General features: G+C 29.5%; 1 protein-coding gene across 1 annotated transcript in view; it reads left to right on the top strand.

Annotated features, from left to right (window-relative positions):
* Eip93F (Ecdysone-induced protein 93F) overlaps positions 1–17156 on the top strand; it is a 57290-nt gene extending 40134 nt beyond the window's left edge. The window contains exons 9-16 of the mRNA XM_011498616.1: positions 4314–4785; positions 7909–8152; positions 10777–10916; positions 11689–12043; positions 12961–13312; positions 13445–13845; positions 14146–14687; positions 16211–17156. Of these exons, the coding sequence (XP_011496918.1) occupies positions 4314–4785; positions 7909–8152; positions 10777–10916; positions 11689–12043; positions 12961–13312; positions 13445–13845; positions 14146–14687; positions 16211–16600 (2896 nt within the window). The 3' untranslated portion in view covers positions 16601–17156. The remainder of the gene's footprint in view (positions 1–4313; positions 4786–7908; positions 8153–10776; positions 10917–11688; positions 12044–12960; positions 13313–13444; positions 13846–14145; positions 14688–16210) is intronic.
* The last annotated feature ends 238 nt before the right edge of the window (positions 17157–17394 follow it).

Genomic DNA, 17394 nt, shown 5'->3' on the forward strand with positions numbered 1-17394 from the left:
TACAATACTTTTCTAATTCATATAATATTAGTATTGAATTTAAAAAATGTTAAATAATTTAAATTAGGCTTCTTAAGAGTTACTGATAATTTTAAATTGGATAAATAAGTACAATAATTTTTCAATTGAATTGAGATTTTTTTTCTGTTTTCTCTTGTTGTTTGTCTTTTTCATTTCACAAATAAAAATGATCAAGAATCAATATTTCTAATGTTAATTTTGTATACGATTCCATTATTAAATTAATCGACTGTAAATTCTTAATTATTGCTTCATAGAAATTCAACGAAATAAGTCATTTTATCGGCATTATAATATTAAGAACAGACAATGTTCATTTTATAAGCGAGCAGGCTTTGAAAGACAGTGATCATAAAACAAAAATCACGTGATTTATCAAAGTGGATGAATATCGCTATAGAGTGTGCAATAAAACGGAAAACTCGATATTGCCATTTTACATATTATTATTGCTTTTATTTCGAGTCATTTAAAAAAAACAATTGATCAGATATTGGTTTTTAAAACTGTAGAGTATTGAGTACAGAGCTCGCATGCCAACGTGGCCACGACATTTCAAACATCGGTCGCCCCTTCCAACTGGAACGCGCAGTAAGGACAAGAGGCCACGTCATCATGCGCGCACCAAATGCACTTTTATCTACGAATTCTCGCGGTCAGACGAGCTGTACTACCACTTACTCGTTTTCGCAGAGAGGTCAATGAACTTGCGTTTGTACATGCGCTCTGAGGGGGAAAGAATCGCATTTCTCGTACTAGTCAAAGCTGAAGGAAGTCCCATCGACTGACTGGGCGTTGATTTTCTCTCTCTTTCTTATACTCGTTGATGAAATAAGAGAATGTAGTGAGTAGGGGAATGACAAGTTAAGAGCGATTGAAGAGACCTAATCTTATCACAGTCTCAGTAGTCTCACAAGTCAAGAGACACGCCGCTCTGTTCGTCGTCTTTTCGATGTTTATCGGTCAAGCGCCTCAAGTCGTAAACTGCGAAATGCGATGGCCGATCGGCCATTGACATTATGTGAAGTTATAACTCTATCTGTATTTTGGATTCCTTCAAACCTGTCTATAAAAATTTCTATCGAAAATGGCTCTGATATCCTAAACGTTGTCTTAGATTTCATTATTGTTAATTTTACATTGTACTTAATTGTGAAAGAATCCTTTTTTTAATATATGACGCTCTATTTTAAAAAATCTATATATACTGTCCAACTTACTGGAATAAATATATTCTTTTAAACTACACAAATTACATGTTCTTAAAGTAATTACTACATTAGCAATTATTACTGAAAAATTGTTTAAGTATATTTGGCAAACTATTTTATTAAATAAAATATTTTTTATCATAAACTTTTAATTCTAGTTTGGGATAAGATATAATATTCTATGATCTGATGGTAAACTGCATATTTAATACAATATGAAAAATAAAATTTTAAGCATTCACACAATTTTAAAAGGTCTAAAGCATATTTTAATTTTCTAAACTTTCAATTATTGCTCAATCTCAAATTAATTAATACTAATTAGTAGTTATTAATAAAAATATTATTTTAATATAGATATAGATATATATATAAATATCAATTTAGTTTAAAATGAGTCTGAAAGAAATATTTAAATTGACAATATATTTGAATAATTCAATCTGTTTAAAGGCTGAAATGAAAACTCATATATGACATTTTGTATTCAAATAGTCTGAACGGACTATATATTTCTAAATATTGTTTTTACAATTATGAATCATTATAATATATTTAAAAACTCATCAATTTTTCTACTTTTTGAAATTTACGATATTATAACATTGACAATGAATTAATACAACATATAATATTGATTGAAAAATTATATCTTGTAACAAACAATACATGATTTAATTGTTTAAAATCATTATAATTTTATCTTTTAAAGGGTGACAACTAAGCACACATGAAATTAATAGTAAGAAAATATATATTTTATCATTGAAAAAATTATAATGACAATATTTTTCAATAAAAGCATTAAAAAATTCAATACTTTGATAAAATTATCGTTGTTGATACAGTATTGATAAAAGTACAAGCACCTTTTCTCAAAACCAATATCATCTAAAATCATTATATATTTTATCAAGTCTAATCGCCAAGAAATTAATTTCACAATACAAGCCATTACTCTTAACTATCATGCAATAGAAACTGAATATTATAGAAAAAAATATTTTTAACATTATTGAGAATTAAATACGTGCGACAATATGCATATTATTAAAAAATTACTATTGTGACATTAAGAGATATAAATATATTATTATTTTATTAACTGCTTAATTTATGTATCATTTAATTAATGTTAATTCTAAATTAGAATATTAAAGTTGATTTATTTATATATTTATTTATTAATAAATAAAATATTAGAAAGTTATGTTTTATTATATAAACAGCATAAATATATATAAACTAATGATGAATTATTATATTTATATTTATATCAATGTTAAGTATGAAATCTATATTTAACACTACCTATATATACACTACATATATGCACTATATATATAAAAACTGTCATATAAATATTATCTATATATATATAAATTATGTATACTACGTAAGTTATTTGTAATATATAATATTATATTTATTTTATACTCAACATAGATATAAATATGATATAGATATTTATACAAATTTATATATTTGTATATATGTAAATTGTTACGTAATTTATTTAATAAAATTAGTGAAATAAAAAAAAACAGAAAATTCTTACAAATATTAAAAGATGGAAATTGTATTTTCGCATGAATAATCTCTTTATATACTCACAAATTTTCCATCTTTAAAAATCAAAATCTTGATAAAATACTTTTGGTTTGATATTAATCAGAAACACTGCTAGTAGAATGTATGATCATCTTCAGCAAATATTAACTTAATAGCAACTGCCTATGTACTTTTCAAGTAATGCCATCCGACATAGAAATTTCGCAAGTACATCAATTGTGAAATTCATAGATGCGTTGAGTGAAATAATCGAATGTATCATCGTTAATGCATACGAGAAATTGAGTAAGAGTAAGGGAGGATGTATGAACAAAATAATTGTTAGGTTAAGCATTAAAAACTTCTAATGACGTGCATAATAAAATCTATTAACTAACGAATGTTCTTTTGTTCATTTTTTAATCAAAAGCAAATTACTCTCAAACTACATTTTGAATATAGTATCTGAAAAAATTAATTAATTACTGCATTATTCACAATGTTTCATTTACAAATCATTAAGATGTGTTTAGTTTATTTACATACATTTATTGACTGTAATTTATATAAATGCAAACAAATTTATCTGATTCAACGGCGGTATAATCATTAATACGTTTTATTAATTAGAATTTGATTGTGCATTCGTCTGACTAATTTCAGTTTATACTACTTATAGATAATTCATAGATGTGTAAATAGACTTTGTCCGAAATGTATTTTGCTCTATATCCGATGATTATTCCTTCATTCAATTAATAGAAAAGTTGTATGAATAGAAATCATTTGTAATTGTTATTAACAAATTTTTGAATAGATTTTAGTAAATTTGAATTGAATTAATTATAAATGTAAATAATTTTTTATAAATAATGAATATTTTAATTTAATTAATATTTCATTTTGCTCAATTTACTCTACGTAAATCTTGCAAATGTAGGTTAAATCATTAAAATTATTGAGAAATACTCATTTTTACATGTCACACCGACGAGAATAATGTTTACATCTGTAAGAGATTAGAGATTCAGAAGTCAGTAACTATTTAGGAATTAAACTGTATATTAAGACGACAAAAAGAGTATTTGAATATTAAGAAAATTAGATATATATTATTATGCCGTAAATTTATATTAATAAAATTAAGATTCTATATTTATATAAAAAAGACGAAATAGTTGATTATATCATTCTTTTCAAACAACTAATATTATCATATATAATTATTAAAATATTTTATACAAATAATAATATGATTAAATTTACCACTTATTACCAGAATTATTATTAACACTCATCAAATCATGAATATTATATTCAGAGAAATATATAAAAAGGGAACGATCTTTTGAAAAATATGATTACAGAAAATTCGATATCGTGAAATGGCATAATCATCCTTTAATAATTTATTTCTTTAAGAAAATACGCACGATCGCAGAATATTACATAAATAATGATGACATCATATAATAATCTGAATAATCATCTGAGAAAAGAGTATGAGGTCGGTGCCTTTGAACATTGCAGCAGCACCTGCTACAGGGCGAAGCCTCGAGTAACGGGTGGGATGACAGCGGCCGGGGTCCCTATTGTCGGGAGCGGTGGTGGAGGACGTCGAACCTATACCGAGGACGAGCTTCAGGCAGCCCTACGTGACATTCAGAGTGGCAAACTCGGCACCCGAAGAGCGGCAGTCCTCTATGGCATACCCCGCAGCACACTGCGAAACAAGGTCTACAAACTTGCAATGGAACGTGAGAGGGATGCGTCCCTCTCGTCTGGCACCAACGCCATCAACAGCACTCAATCACATAATGAGGTGGTGGGGGCAACGGGGGCGGCCAATAGTAATACGCACGGGTCGAATACTGCCTCCAGGGCGACGGATGCTTCGATAGCCACCACCATCGCCGCTATCACAACCACAACCACCACCACCATCACCACAACAAATACGAACCGACAGAATGCCCTTGTGGCTACTCTACAGGTCGACGAGGTAGGTTTTGGGGATGTCACGTGAATCGGGCCGAGTTTGTAAGCTCAAAGAGGGACTGACGTATTTGGTTGCGTGTGAGGTCCCAGATGGTGGCACCCGCCCATGCATTCAAGTTCAGGAATAACCTTATTTAATTCTTATACTATTAATATCAAATGAATGATGAATTCAGTGATGGTTATTTCCTGAATGATCTCCTTATATTGTATTCCGAAATTTTTTCTATCATTTCAAATGTTTATAAGTTTGATCATTTCTCGAAGAGAACCGTTGTGAACTTATGTTATTAATGTTTTACATTTTACATTTATAATATTTAGTTTAACTTTACCACAAATATTGCATCGCCATACTATCGTAGTATCGTGATATATTATAGTTAATTCACCATTTGAATTTAACGCTGTCATAGACAAATAAATAAGGCTTAACAAGTAAATAATTGAGGAAAAATATTTAAATAAATTAAATTCTTATCTCTTTAATATTATCCATTGTCAATATAATTGCAACTAGTTTTTATTATAATGTAGAAGATCACAGTTATAAAAAGTAGCGTACAATTATAAACAATTACTTTTTTGTATAGACTTTTATTAAACATTTAAAGAAAATGTGTATCATAAATTGCAGCAAGGTATCTGTTATGCTCCTAAGTAAATGACAAATTTATTTAAAATAATTATTTCTGTGCTACATCATTTTATGGTTTCAATTCCATAAGTCGCATGAAAAAGAACATGAAAAAGAAATATACTTATAAAGCTTTCTTAATATTATCCAATAATAAATTATCCAATAATTATTGATAACAATTTATTTTAATTGCGGTTTTGGTTAGGAAGAAAAAGAAGCTTCCCCAAAACATACCTCTTGGCAAGACAATCGCAGAATTCTCGTAGATGAAGAAACGTACATTATGTTTCTATGTCTTGCTAAAGCTAAAAGTAAAGCATATATTTATGTTTATATACATTAATAATATGTTTTTCACGATTCATTCAAATTATCGTGTTCAAAATTAAAGGAGCCTAAGTTGAATGTCTACGCGTTTTCTCATACAATTGCTCAAAAAATTTGCGATTTCCTCTGTATGTTGCATTGACTGAATTTCAATTTTATTTTGATGTACTATTCTGTATTTATAATTTACCTTTTGACCCTCAAAACTTCCGGAACTCAAAGTAAGTTTCTGGAATAGTTTAGCGTGTATATGCGTGCTACATAAAAATGTTATTTTCCTATTAACGTAGAAGTTATATTAAATATGAGTAACATACAAAAAAGTAAGATGAAACAAATTTACATAATATTATTTTTTATATTTTAAATTTTTCAACCACAATGTCATAAGATATTCAACTTTTAAAAATTTTATTACTATTGACTATTTCGTACATGTATAAAATGATTCCAATCACTTTCTATGCAAAATTTATTTAAAAAAATATATCATAAATTATTATTCTTTTTTACATTAAATATAAAACTATTACTCGATATAATTTTAATCTTAGTATATCAAATTATTCAATATAAATATTTTCTATTAAAAATTATATAATTAAATATTCGCTTCCATTAAAATTGGTTTAATACTTAATTATTAAATATTTAAATATAATTTATTAATGTAATTAAATTTTCTCTATTTTTGAGTAAGTAAATATTAATTAAAGTGAATAAATATTTTTAAATATACGTTCGAAACATAATATATTGTTTCCATGATATCTTATTAAACTTTATCACTTATATTTACAATAATTACAATTATTGTAGTATATTAAGGCTTTGTACATGTTTAGTACATTCTCTATAATATTGATAAAAATTAAAAATTTAACACTTACGAGTACTAAAGTATTTATATAAATAATGTTTATAAATGTATGGTTGAATATTCCTAAGTAAAAATCTATAAACCAATAATAATAAAAATTGTATACAATCGTAATTTTTTATTTAATTGGCTTTATTTTTATACAGATGTTCGCATATACATGCAAAAATTCGTTCTTATAATATATATTTCATACGAAAAAATTGGTTTTTAGTTTTGAAAAAACTCTGAAAAGGAAAGATAAAATATCTAATACTAATAAATAATATCATAATATTCATTTTTTTAAATTCATTCAATATATTAAGAATATTTTTTTTAACATACAGTAGAAAATAAATTAAATGCTTATTATGTTTTTATACAAAGCAATCGATACTTCTGTAAGTTTTGCACATATATGTGTCTAATATCATTCTCTAATAAGTACAATATGTTTCATTCACTGAAATTTATTTCATACATGTTTTTTATAATCAACGTCTCCTCGTATGATACTTTTATACTACCCCGAGTGCCAATAATTGTCCTAAAACTTAAAAACGAAAACATATACTTAAAATATTCATTGGTAAAGAGCATACTCAACATATACATTTGACCTTAGCCACTGAATCTCATACACGTAGGCATACATACTCATTTATATATATATATATATATATATACATATATATAAACACATACGTTTATACAATTGTATTGTATATATATATATATAATGTATAACAATTTTACTCATGTATACATAATATACGTACGTAAATTTAGTATACTCATTACATAAATTTCGAAAGTTTCATAAGTTTAAAGCTTGATAAAAATATAAAATACTATTAAAAATAAAATGCATAATAACCATCAGTGTGAAACTTATATACTACACGTGATGTTTTTTGTAACTATTGCCTTTTTAACTATTGAAAATAACAGACATGTAAAAGAAACAAAGTTAAAATTTTTTGTACAACTACTTTTTAATTTCTATATCATCAATTAATCTATATTTTGAATAATTCTTAATAAGAATTTTATTTAAATAAAGCTATTTTATCAAGAAATTTTAGACTTATAGGTCGCCGTTTTCAAACGAAAATAAATTTAATTGTTAAAAAGCTATTTAGTATAAAACTTTAAAATTTTTAAGAAATTGACAAAAATAGCTGCTTTCTACGAGCTTCTGCTTTATATTCATTCGAAATTGGTATAAGCAGAAATAGCTCAAAAGTATCGGGCTACCGCTCCGAATTATACGGTTATTTAATACGCTACTGCCATAGGTGGACGATAAGGAGCTATCGGGTGCAGAAGAAGAGAAGGAAGTAGAGAAAGCCTTGCTGAAACCCTTACTATCACTCGAGGATCTCGTGAGGTTTTCCAGTCTTGAGGGTAGTGGCGGTGATTCACTGAGGACTCTATTGCAACGCGGCCAGGAAAGTGGAGCCACTGAGTGGTCAGCCTTCGAACATGCCAATATTGGACCCTACATACAAAAGATGTTGGCAGCTGCTGCTCCGTTTAAAGGTGGGTACAAGTTTGCCTCTCGAATTCGGTAATTATGTCCGTAGGAATTCACGCCCTCGAAATATATTTTTGAAAGAATTCACGATATTTACAACTGTTTAAATTGAGTATTAATTCAAAGTGATAAATGGATTCATAAATTTATTCAAAATATGCACTTTTTTACTTTCAGTGAAAAATGTACTTTCTCTTATTTAATCATATAATACGGCATATACAGAAATAAAACCCTTTTAAAAATATTACTTTTTCCTTCAAAGCATGCATTTTACATATGAAATTTTATTCTATAACTATGTATATTTTTATAATTGTTATATTAAGAAAATTACTAATCTGTCTAAGCATAATATTTTATATTCCGATTAAATTTGAATAAAAACATTCATATATTAACCTTGATTTAAAATTCATTTCGTATTTATTAGAATATTAACTACTTATAATTATTCTTGTTATTCTATAAAAAAGACATAACTTATTAAAAATATTTAAAAAGTTGAACTAGTTTATTGCAAATTAACTTGAAAACTATTACTATAATACTATACGCATTTATTCGAAAGATATAATACGTATATTTTATGACATAAACTGACCAAACGAATTTTTATATATAAATATTTTTTTCTTTATAAAGTATAATACAATTTTAAAAAATTTATTAATTTATACTGTTGTCGTCAATTTTCTTGCAATAGATTTGGGGCATTACAATATAAGAATGCTTTATACAGTTGTTTAAAATTAATATTTGGAATTATGTTTGAAAATAATATTGCTTATTTAAAATCAAGGCTATGGTGGAAAACCTTATAGTTTAATGTATAATTATATGGGCTTTCTATTTTTAACAATTAAAAAAACGTGTTTTTAATGAAAAAAAAAAAGTTACTATTTCGTTATTTATTTAAGTAAATGCTTTGCTTTAAAATATTTTCAACAAATTTTCAAGTTATGAAATTCCTTTAACTCTAGATATATATATATAATTTACCATATAAATAAAAATACTTTTATATTTATACTATGAAATATATTATTATTATATCTATAAGTACATTAAAGTGCTTATTAATATTTTTAATTCGCAGATTTCAATATTTACGATTTTGTTAATATTTCTGATCTCTTTTAAGAATACTTATGTCACCGATTTTATAAAATCAAAACAACAAAATAAAAAACAGTGTTTATTGAATATTGTTTAAGCAATCAACTTTCTCTAACGTTGATAATTTTTAATTTACAAACCGATGTTTATAGGTTGATTTATCAGAATAGTCCAGGTTTTATGGAAATCAAATTATAGATGAATTTCTTATAAAAATTGCATCTGTGGATCAAAAATTGAGTACAAAAATTACGAAATAATTTAAATTCGTAAATTTGCAATTTCAAAGTTCCCTTCTTTCACTAATATTTAATGAAGTTGCACGAAGATAATTCCCTTAAAAAGTAGTGAGTGCATATTATTGCTCAACTAAATCACGAAAAATTGTATGCGGAATAATACATATATAAATATACATATAGAAGAAAGAGAGAATACGGCCGATAAACGGATAAGGTATGGAAATTGGGTCAATCCATTTCATTTATCGATACATAATGTACGACTTCGCCCACTTTTACTGCTATCGCATATGTCAACATGAACGTAAATTCGAAAAATACGTTCATGAAAGCCATGTAAGTCTTCTCGGATCAATAGAAGTCAGGGGCTCGATGATATAACACCCAATGCGTATGAGGAAGAAGGAATTTACGACCTTTACTGTTACCGCTGCCTCATTTACAACCCTGTTCTCTCTCTCTCTCTCTCTCTCTCTCTCTCTCTCTCTCTTTCTCTCTACTCCCCTATTCGTATCTTCATTTCACTTATCTCATTATATGTACATTTTCACCTTTAAAAAATTTCATTTAATCTAAATTCTAGTGGATGTTGTTTCTGCAATATTTTCTTTGCAGCTTAGATTATGTTGATATTTATATTGAAAAATTGAATTTCATTTTATCATTAAATCTAGTTTAAATTCAAAGATCAATCAAATTGAACTCGATAAGGAAGCTGTTTTAATATTTATTTTATAAAATAATTTATTTATCCTTTGAAAATGCATGTTATTATTATTTTTTTATTAAATAAATTTTTGTACGTATATATCAAATTTAGCATAAATTTAATTTAGATAAAATATGTATTTGATTTATTTAATTTGTGATTGATAAAATTGATTGATTAAAATTATGAATTTATTTTGGAAACCAAACTTCTTAAAAATAATACTAGATTTTATTATTAAATTACTAATAATTAATTATTGACTATCAATCTATTGAAATTCTGTCAAAAATGCAATTCAAAAACATTTAATTAATTATAAATAATTTTAAATAATTAATTTATTATTTATTAGTCAAATTAAAGTTTTTTAATAATGTATTAATTATTATTTAATAAATGTTAAATTAATTAGTTTGAATCACGTAGATTAGAAAATAATTTATTGGTCTATTTGGATTTTATACACATCAAATTTAAAGTTTCAATAATATATATTGATGACAAAATTCGGGATGTATTATATTGAGCATTAACATAGGACCTATCATATTTGCAGGAATGGAAACACAAGACTACAGAATTCCAGAGGTTATGCGTCGGTTAATGTGTGAAGATAAAAAGCTTAGCAAGGAAGCTGTCATTAATGGCGACCAGGTACATCTTCATCATGTTTCGCTGCAGCATCGTCTTCCACAGGTAAAGAATTAACGAGAGATGGCTATATTTAATCAAAGCTATAATCAGATTTTCTTTTATTCAATACTGAAAGCAGACAATATATACATCATCTACATTATAAATTTCAAACACATTGCATTAATTACGTTAAGTAAATTGTAAATATGAAATTGCTTAAAAACCAGAAATAAATCAGTGATTTTAATTTTGATAATTAAAATGAAAAAATAAAACTACTAATAAAGATATTTATTCGATTTTTACTTCAATAATGTTTAAACGACTGAATTTATAAATCGGAACTATAATAAAATCATCAATCAAATGAACTTTAAATTTTAATACTTTACATAGAATAAAAAAATAATATTATAAATTATTAATTTAATTATAATATGTATGAAATTTTCAATAAAAATTAAATTTTTTAATTAGATATATGTACACATATTGCTTATAAATAGCCAAATGAATATAAATAGTTCAGTGAGACGATTTCAGTTCGTTTTACAAAGATAATAGCTAAAATAAACTTCTATGTAAAATTATCCGTTACGATATGGCGATTCCATATAGAAACTTACTAAAAAGAGCCCAATTTATAAAAGCAATGTATCGGTGTATACAATATCACGATTATAAATTATTAAATTAGTAATGAACAACAATTGAGATGAAAGAAATGGAAAATAAAAGTGTGCAAGCGATCGACGAAAAGCTACTTGACTATCAAAGTACTGATATAATCCCTTCACAACGGTTTCTTTATTAACTTTGTGCATCCTCTCAGTCGGGCCAACGACCACCGATGACAAATGATGATTTCAATCCGGCAATTGAGGAGGAGGCGAGCGACAGCGGCCAAGGCCGGCCCATACTAAAAATTCCGTCCTACAAACCGGCGGGCAACGCCCCAGGTCCGAGCAAGAACGGCACCGAGCCAAGCACAGTGGCATTCTCCCAGGGTTTCAACACGGTTCCGGGCAGTCCAGCACTCCACGAGCGTGCGAGTCCTGCCTTCTCTGGTACCAGTTCGCCAACTAACTCCCTCGTCGGCAAGAGCATGGTCGTCAACTTCCGCGACGTTATCGCTAAAAGTATCAGCGTCAAATTTCAAGAAGGACAGACAACTACGGGCATCCCATGTGAGTGAACTGCCAGCAATATTAGTTTCACTTCGGCTAGCAAATTATAATCAAATCAAATACATCAAAATTGCATGTGATGCCATAATCCCGTGACTAGATATTGACACACAGAAAGCTTAAAGAAGATTGATGAGAGTTTTTAGTACACACTTTATCAAGATGATAAGAAAATCGATCTTGCTTATAAAACTTCTCAAAATCGATCGAGTAAAGCGTGTATTAATTTAATTTTAACATCGCTGTTCAGACATTAGGGTACCAGCATACACACATCATTTTACTTGGTTGATTTTAAACTTTTCCACTACAATTTTTATTCTTCACTACAATATTTATATTTAAGACTGTACATACTTTAAAGATTTATTAAAACATTTTATAAAATTATTATAAAAGACTATTGTTTAAAGTATGATACATACCTTAAGTATCCTTATCGATAAAATTATCCTATTAGTGTAAAGAAAACCAGATTATGCAATTTTAACCATAGTGACATTAATGAAACTAATATAAAAAATAAGCAAGAACATTTGACGACAACGTTACAGGTGATTAGACGTTTGAAAAAAAACTAATAAAAAAAGTAAAAAAATTCTTATATTTTCCATGTGTGCATACTCATTACATATTTTTTTATATTCAAAATTTATCCTCTTTTACCACAGATAATTTAATTATAGGTTGTAATTTTTTAGTGCTTTCCAAAAAAAAATGTATTACGAAAGACTCAATATATTGATCAACATGATAGTTTTGAAAATTAGTTGAGTTCGTGATAAAAAAAGCATGTCACTGAAAGGAACAATTAGTATTTAAAAAATAATAATATGAATATTTTTGAATCCAACATTAAAAAAAGTGAAATATGAAGTAAAATATATGAATGAACTAACTTGCTAATAACCGTTTAGCTCAAGGAGCGCCAGTGGGCCAGTCAATGATCACCGAATCGAATCCTTACAAAAGAGGCCGATACACACCACCACAACAGTCCCAGCAAGGTACGGGTGGTCAATCGCAGCAATCGAAAACCGGGGCTCAGTCCCAGGATAAGCAGCAGAATAAACCCAATACGGGAGGCAAAGGTACGAGGCCGAAACGCGGTAAATACCGCAACTACGACAGAGACAGTCTCGTCGAGGCCGTGCGGGCCGTGCAAAGAGGCGAGATGAGTGTGCACAGAGCCGGCAGCTACTATGGCGTTCCACATTCTACACTCGAGTACAAAGTCAAGGAGCGGCACCTCATGAGGCCACGGAAAAGGTAAAGCACGTTACTTACGTTCTTCCCTTTTGAGCTCGGTACAATCCTCTTTCTTAAATCTTAAAATAAAAATAACGATCGAATGGTCAAGAAGGTTACTCCATCGATTGATGAGCGACTGTCGTTTTATAGGGATCAAAAGCAGCCGGAGGACAAAACAAAAGAGGTAACGACGGCCACGAGTTCGACGCTGCGCACTACCGTACCGACGACACCGGACAAGAAACCGCTCCTTAAAACTCCCCAAAAGCCGTTCGCACCTGCAACCGGCAGCGCTGGTCTACCCGGACCGAACGGCCTCAAGATACCGCCCTTCATAGACGGCATGCCGCATTTACCATTTGCCCATCCCTTCAATTTTTGGGGCCCAACGCCCTTCATGCCCTCGCCCTTTATTCCAGGAGGACCCAACGTCCCAGGCATTATACCGGAACAGTACTTTGCCACTCAGCGTATGCGAGGCCTTCAGGAGCAGCAACGTAATGCCATCGTTCAGCAGCAGCAACACGATGGTGCACCAACCGAACAGCCAGGTAGTACATACACAAACTTATGTAAATAATGTATAAGCTTTGTGGCTTATTTAGGCTCTCTTCATGCCCAATCGAATGATAAAATATTGATAAATGTTGGAATTATAATATAATAATAGTACGTAATATCATTGAGAATATATTTACCGTTGGGATATAAAATTAAGATTAAAAATGTATTTACTATAATTTCTCGTAAATAAACTGCTTGTTGCTCGATTGATTTACGTTATCTTGATAAAATATCATGCCATCTGTAAAACAATTAAATCTAAGGTATCTTGTTCAATCGGCCAATAGGCACATCAAATCCTCGAAGCGCCTCGATGATAAAATCACCCCGTGAGATGGCTGAAAGTCTATACGATGGTACAGCAGCCAATGGTAGCTTCCTTGATAATCTGATAAGATCCAGTCTCGAGTCGGGTATACCACGAGAGCGTGCCATTGCAGAGGCACGGAGCAATGCCGCTCAACAGCACCAGCAGCAGCCGTCATCTCAACAACATTCCGAAAACTTAAGCAATAGCAAGGTGTTGATCGATCAGTTGTGCAGGAACTCGAGACGCACGCCACTACCACGAACGGGCCAACAGGACAGTAGCGAGGACGAATCGCCGAACTACAAATCAGCCTCCCAGCAAAGACCTCTTCCCGAACGACCTGAGCGAGTACCTACTGTCGATCTTAGTCCATCGCCCTCGGAGCGAGCGAGAGCCATAGATGAAAGCAGCGATAGAGGCCTCACCTCACCGCCTACGCCGCTTTCCCTCTCAAGGCTCAGTGGTTCCGGCAGGGAGGACGAAACCACCCGGGACTCAAGGAGTAGTCGAGAACGCGAGGTAAAGAGCGGTCGGTGTTGCGTTTGGTGTTGGGACAGCTCTAGCCTCTTCATAATATATTTATGTCCAAAGTATTTATTAATTTATTTAATGTCATTAAATACATTTATTCGAAAAATCTCTTTGTAGCTTGTAGGTCTAATTAATGATCTTTTTACTCCGTGATGTACGTTTGATTTTATTTGATTATCGAATTCCAATATATATCTTTAAACTTTTATATTAAATTGAATAGCAGTTTAATAAATAATAGTTCCAGGAAACAATTATATAATTTGAATTCACTTGAAAGCAACCTTATTTTACGAATACATTTTGTTATGGACATAAATATCTTAGAAAAATGTTAATAATATAATTCGCTAATTTCTTTATACAAATATAAATTAAAGATTTTTGGTTATGGCCGATTAATGTCGCTCTTCTTTTTAGACTATTTGAATAGAAAAATAGTATAGAAAATATGAAGATATATAATATCAATATATCAATTAATGATTTAATTATAAATTAAATCAAGTCTATATAAATAGAAAACTGTGGTCTATATCTATTTTAAGGAATAATACATATATAAACCACAAATTGTACGCTTAAATCTTCCTTAACAGTAAGACTTTCATTACGTATTCATGTATATTAAAATGAATTCTATAATGAAAATGCTTCTATTTTACGATACGAACAATGGTATTATTAAATCTCTTGTTGCTATTGTTGAAAATCTGTTTTATAATATAAAGTATTAATTCTAGCGGAAAAATATTATAAGAGCGTCAAATAGAGTAGCATTTACTTATTTTCAACTTATAACACAACATCATAGTTTAAATATATGAAATAAAGTATGATATAGTATTTACCGTAAGGTTTTACATTACACAAATACTCTTTATTAGTAAACTTTCAGTAGTTAAAGCTTCATTTACTATATTTCTATAGGTAGTTACACGAATAGAGACTGTTATGGCTTCTGTGGGACACAATGGTGATAGTTAAGGGTACGGCTGTTATATACGGTTACATATTTGGATCGTATAGCATTTTTATTTAATTTCTTACTCAACTATTAATAAAATAAAAGTATTCATTTAATAATAAGTGCACCATAAAGCAGGGTTACTTCAATCTTAGAGCGATTAATAATCATATTGATTGACTATATTCGATTGTTAATGATTAATAATCGCGTATAGTAATAGAATCTTTTATGTGCTAGTCTTTGCCTACATATTAAGAAGTGAATTCTTACGAAATTGAATTGAGAATTTGAAATCACCGTTATTTTTAATGTATTATATTAAAGATGCAAACCAATCTATAATTTCTTCTTAAAATTTCATTTTAAGTCCTCTATCAACATTGTTTTTATACATATTAGTACCTAGATTGAAAGTATTTATAACAATAAAAATTACTACAATAAAAATGAAAAGTATGAAAAATGTTATACAATCCAAATAATCGATATCAGTGAAAAATTGAAACATTATGTAATACTATAATGCTTGAATGTATTTTAGGTACAAAATGGTGGCGGTAGTGAGAAGACAGAGGATCGCCCAGAAATGAACAACAAAAAGTTGAACCACTACTCGGATATACACAACCTCTATGCCGTATCAACTGACAAAAAAAGTGCCTGTGATAGTAAACTTGTAATAGATCATTCAAACCAGAAGACTCAACAACATAAGGATTACGCGGCTGGGACTGGTGACTTGGTGGTACAGCTGCAGCGCGGCTACAGCAACTCCACTACATCTCCTGTCATCGTCACGGCCACCGGTAATGGCTGCTCGGATATACCAAACAATCAGCTGCAAACATCGTTACAACAAGCGACACCGCAGGAGCGAGTATCCTCGCCAAGTCCACAGCCGACGATGATGGAAGAATCGGTAGAGCAGTAGAGACAGAGAGAGGGGGGATACAGAGAGAAAGAGAGAGAGAGAGAGAGAGAGAGAGAGAGAGAAGAGAGAAAATGAGAGAATGTCTGTCTCTAAACGATACGATAATGGAACGGAGATATATAAGTACTACTGTTATACGCTTAATGATATAATTGAGGGGGCGGTGAGAAGTAAGAATTATAACTGATCGCGCGCTGTTTCTAAATACACTCAATACGTTCTTTTAAAATTTAGAAGAAGGAAATTTATACATCGGTAGATAAATTATTAAAATGAAAGAAGATGATCATGTGACCCTTCTGTTCATGCTGTTACAGAAGCTCATGGATTATGCATCCATAGATACATACGTACATGAAAACGTGACACTCCTATTCATGTCCATCGACTTCTTCTTGACATAAAACTCTGTATAATTCATTTAGAGATCTGCAAAGTCGTGTATATAATGCACACGTCAAAGGATATAAATTTTCAAGCTAAAAATTGATGCAAATTAGCCGAGATTCCTTTCTTTGGAGTCAACTAATATTTTTACACTACCTTTTCTAGAACACCTGAGTGTAAGTCAAAAAATATAACCTATCAATTCAACTATCTTTTTTCCAAATTAATCTTTGGAATTATCTTATCATGGTGTCAATCTAAGAATTAAAATGAAAAATTTTTATACAAAAATTTCTAAACGTCAACAATATTTACTTAGATACACCATAGCAAAATGATTCATTTTATTTTACTTAAATTTTTCAAAATATACTGACTTTAAATTAATTTCAAAGATCAAATATTGA

The sequence above is a fragment of the Ceratosolen solmsi genome, unplaced genomic scaffold (genome assembly GCF_000503995.2).
Source record: "Ceratosolen solmsi marchali unplaced genomic scaffold, CerSol_1.0 scaffold30, whole genome shotgun sequence".
NCBI classification, from domain to species: domain Eukaryota; kingdom Metazoa; phylum Arthropoda; class Insecta; order Hymenoptera; family Agaonidae; genus Ceratosolen; species Ceratosolen solmsi.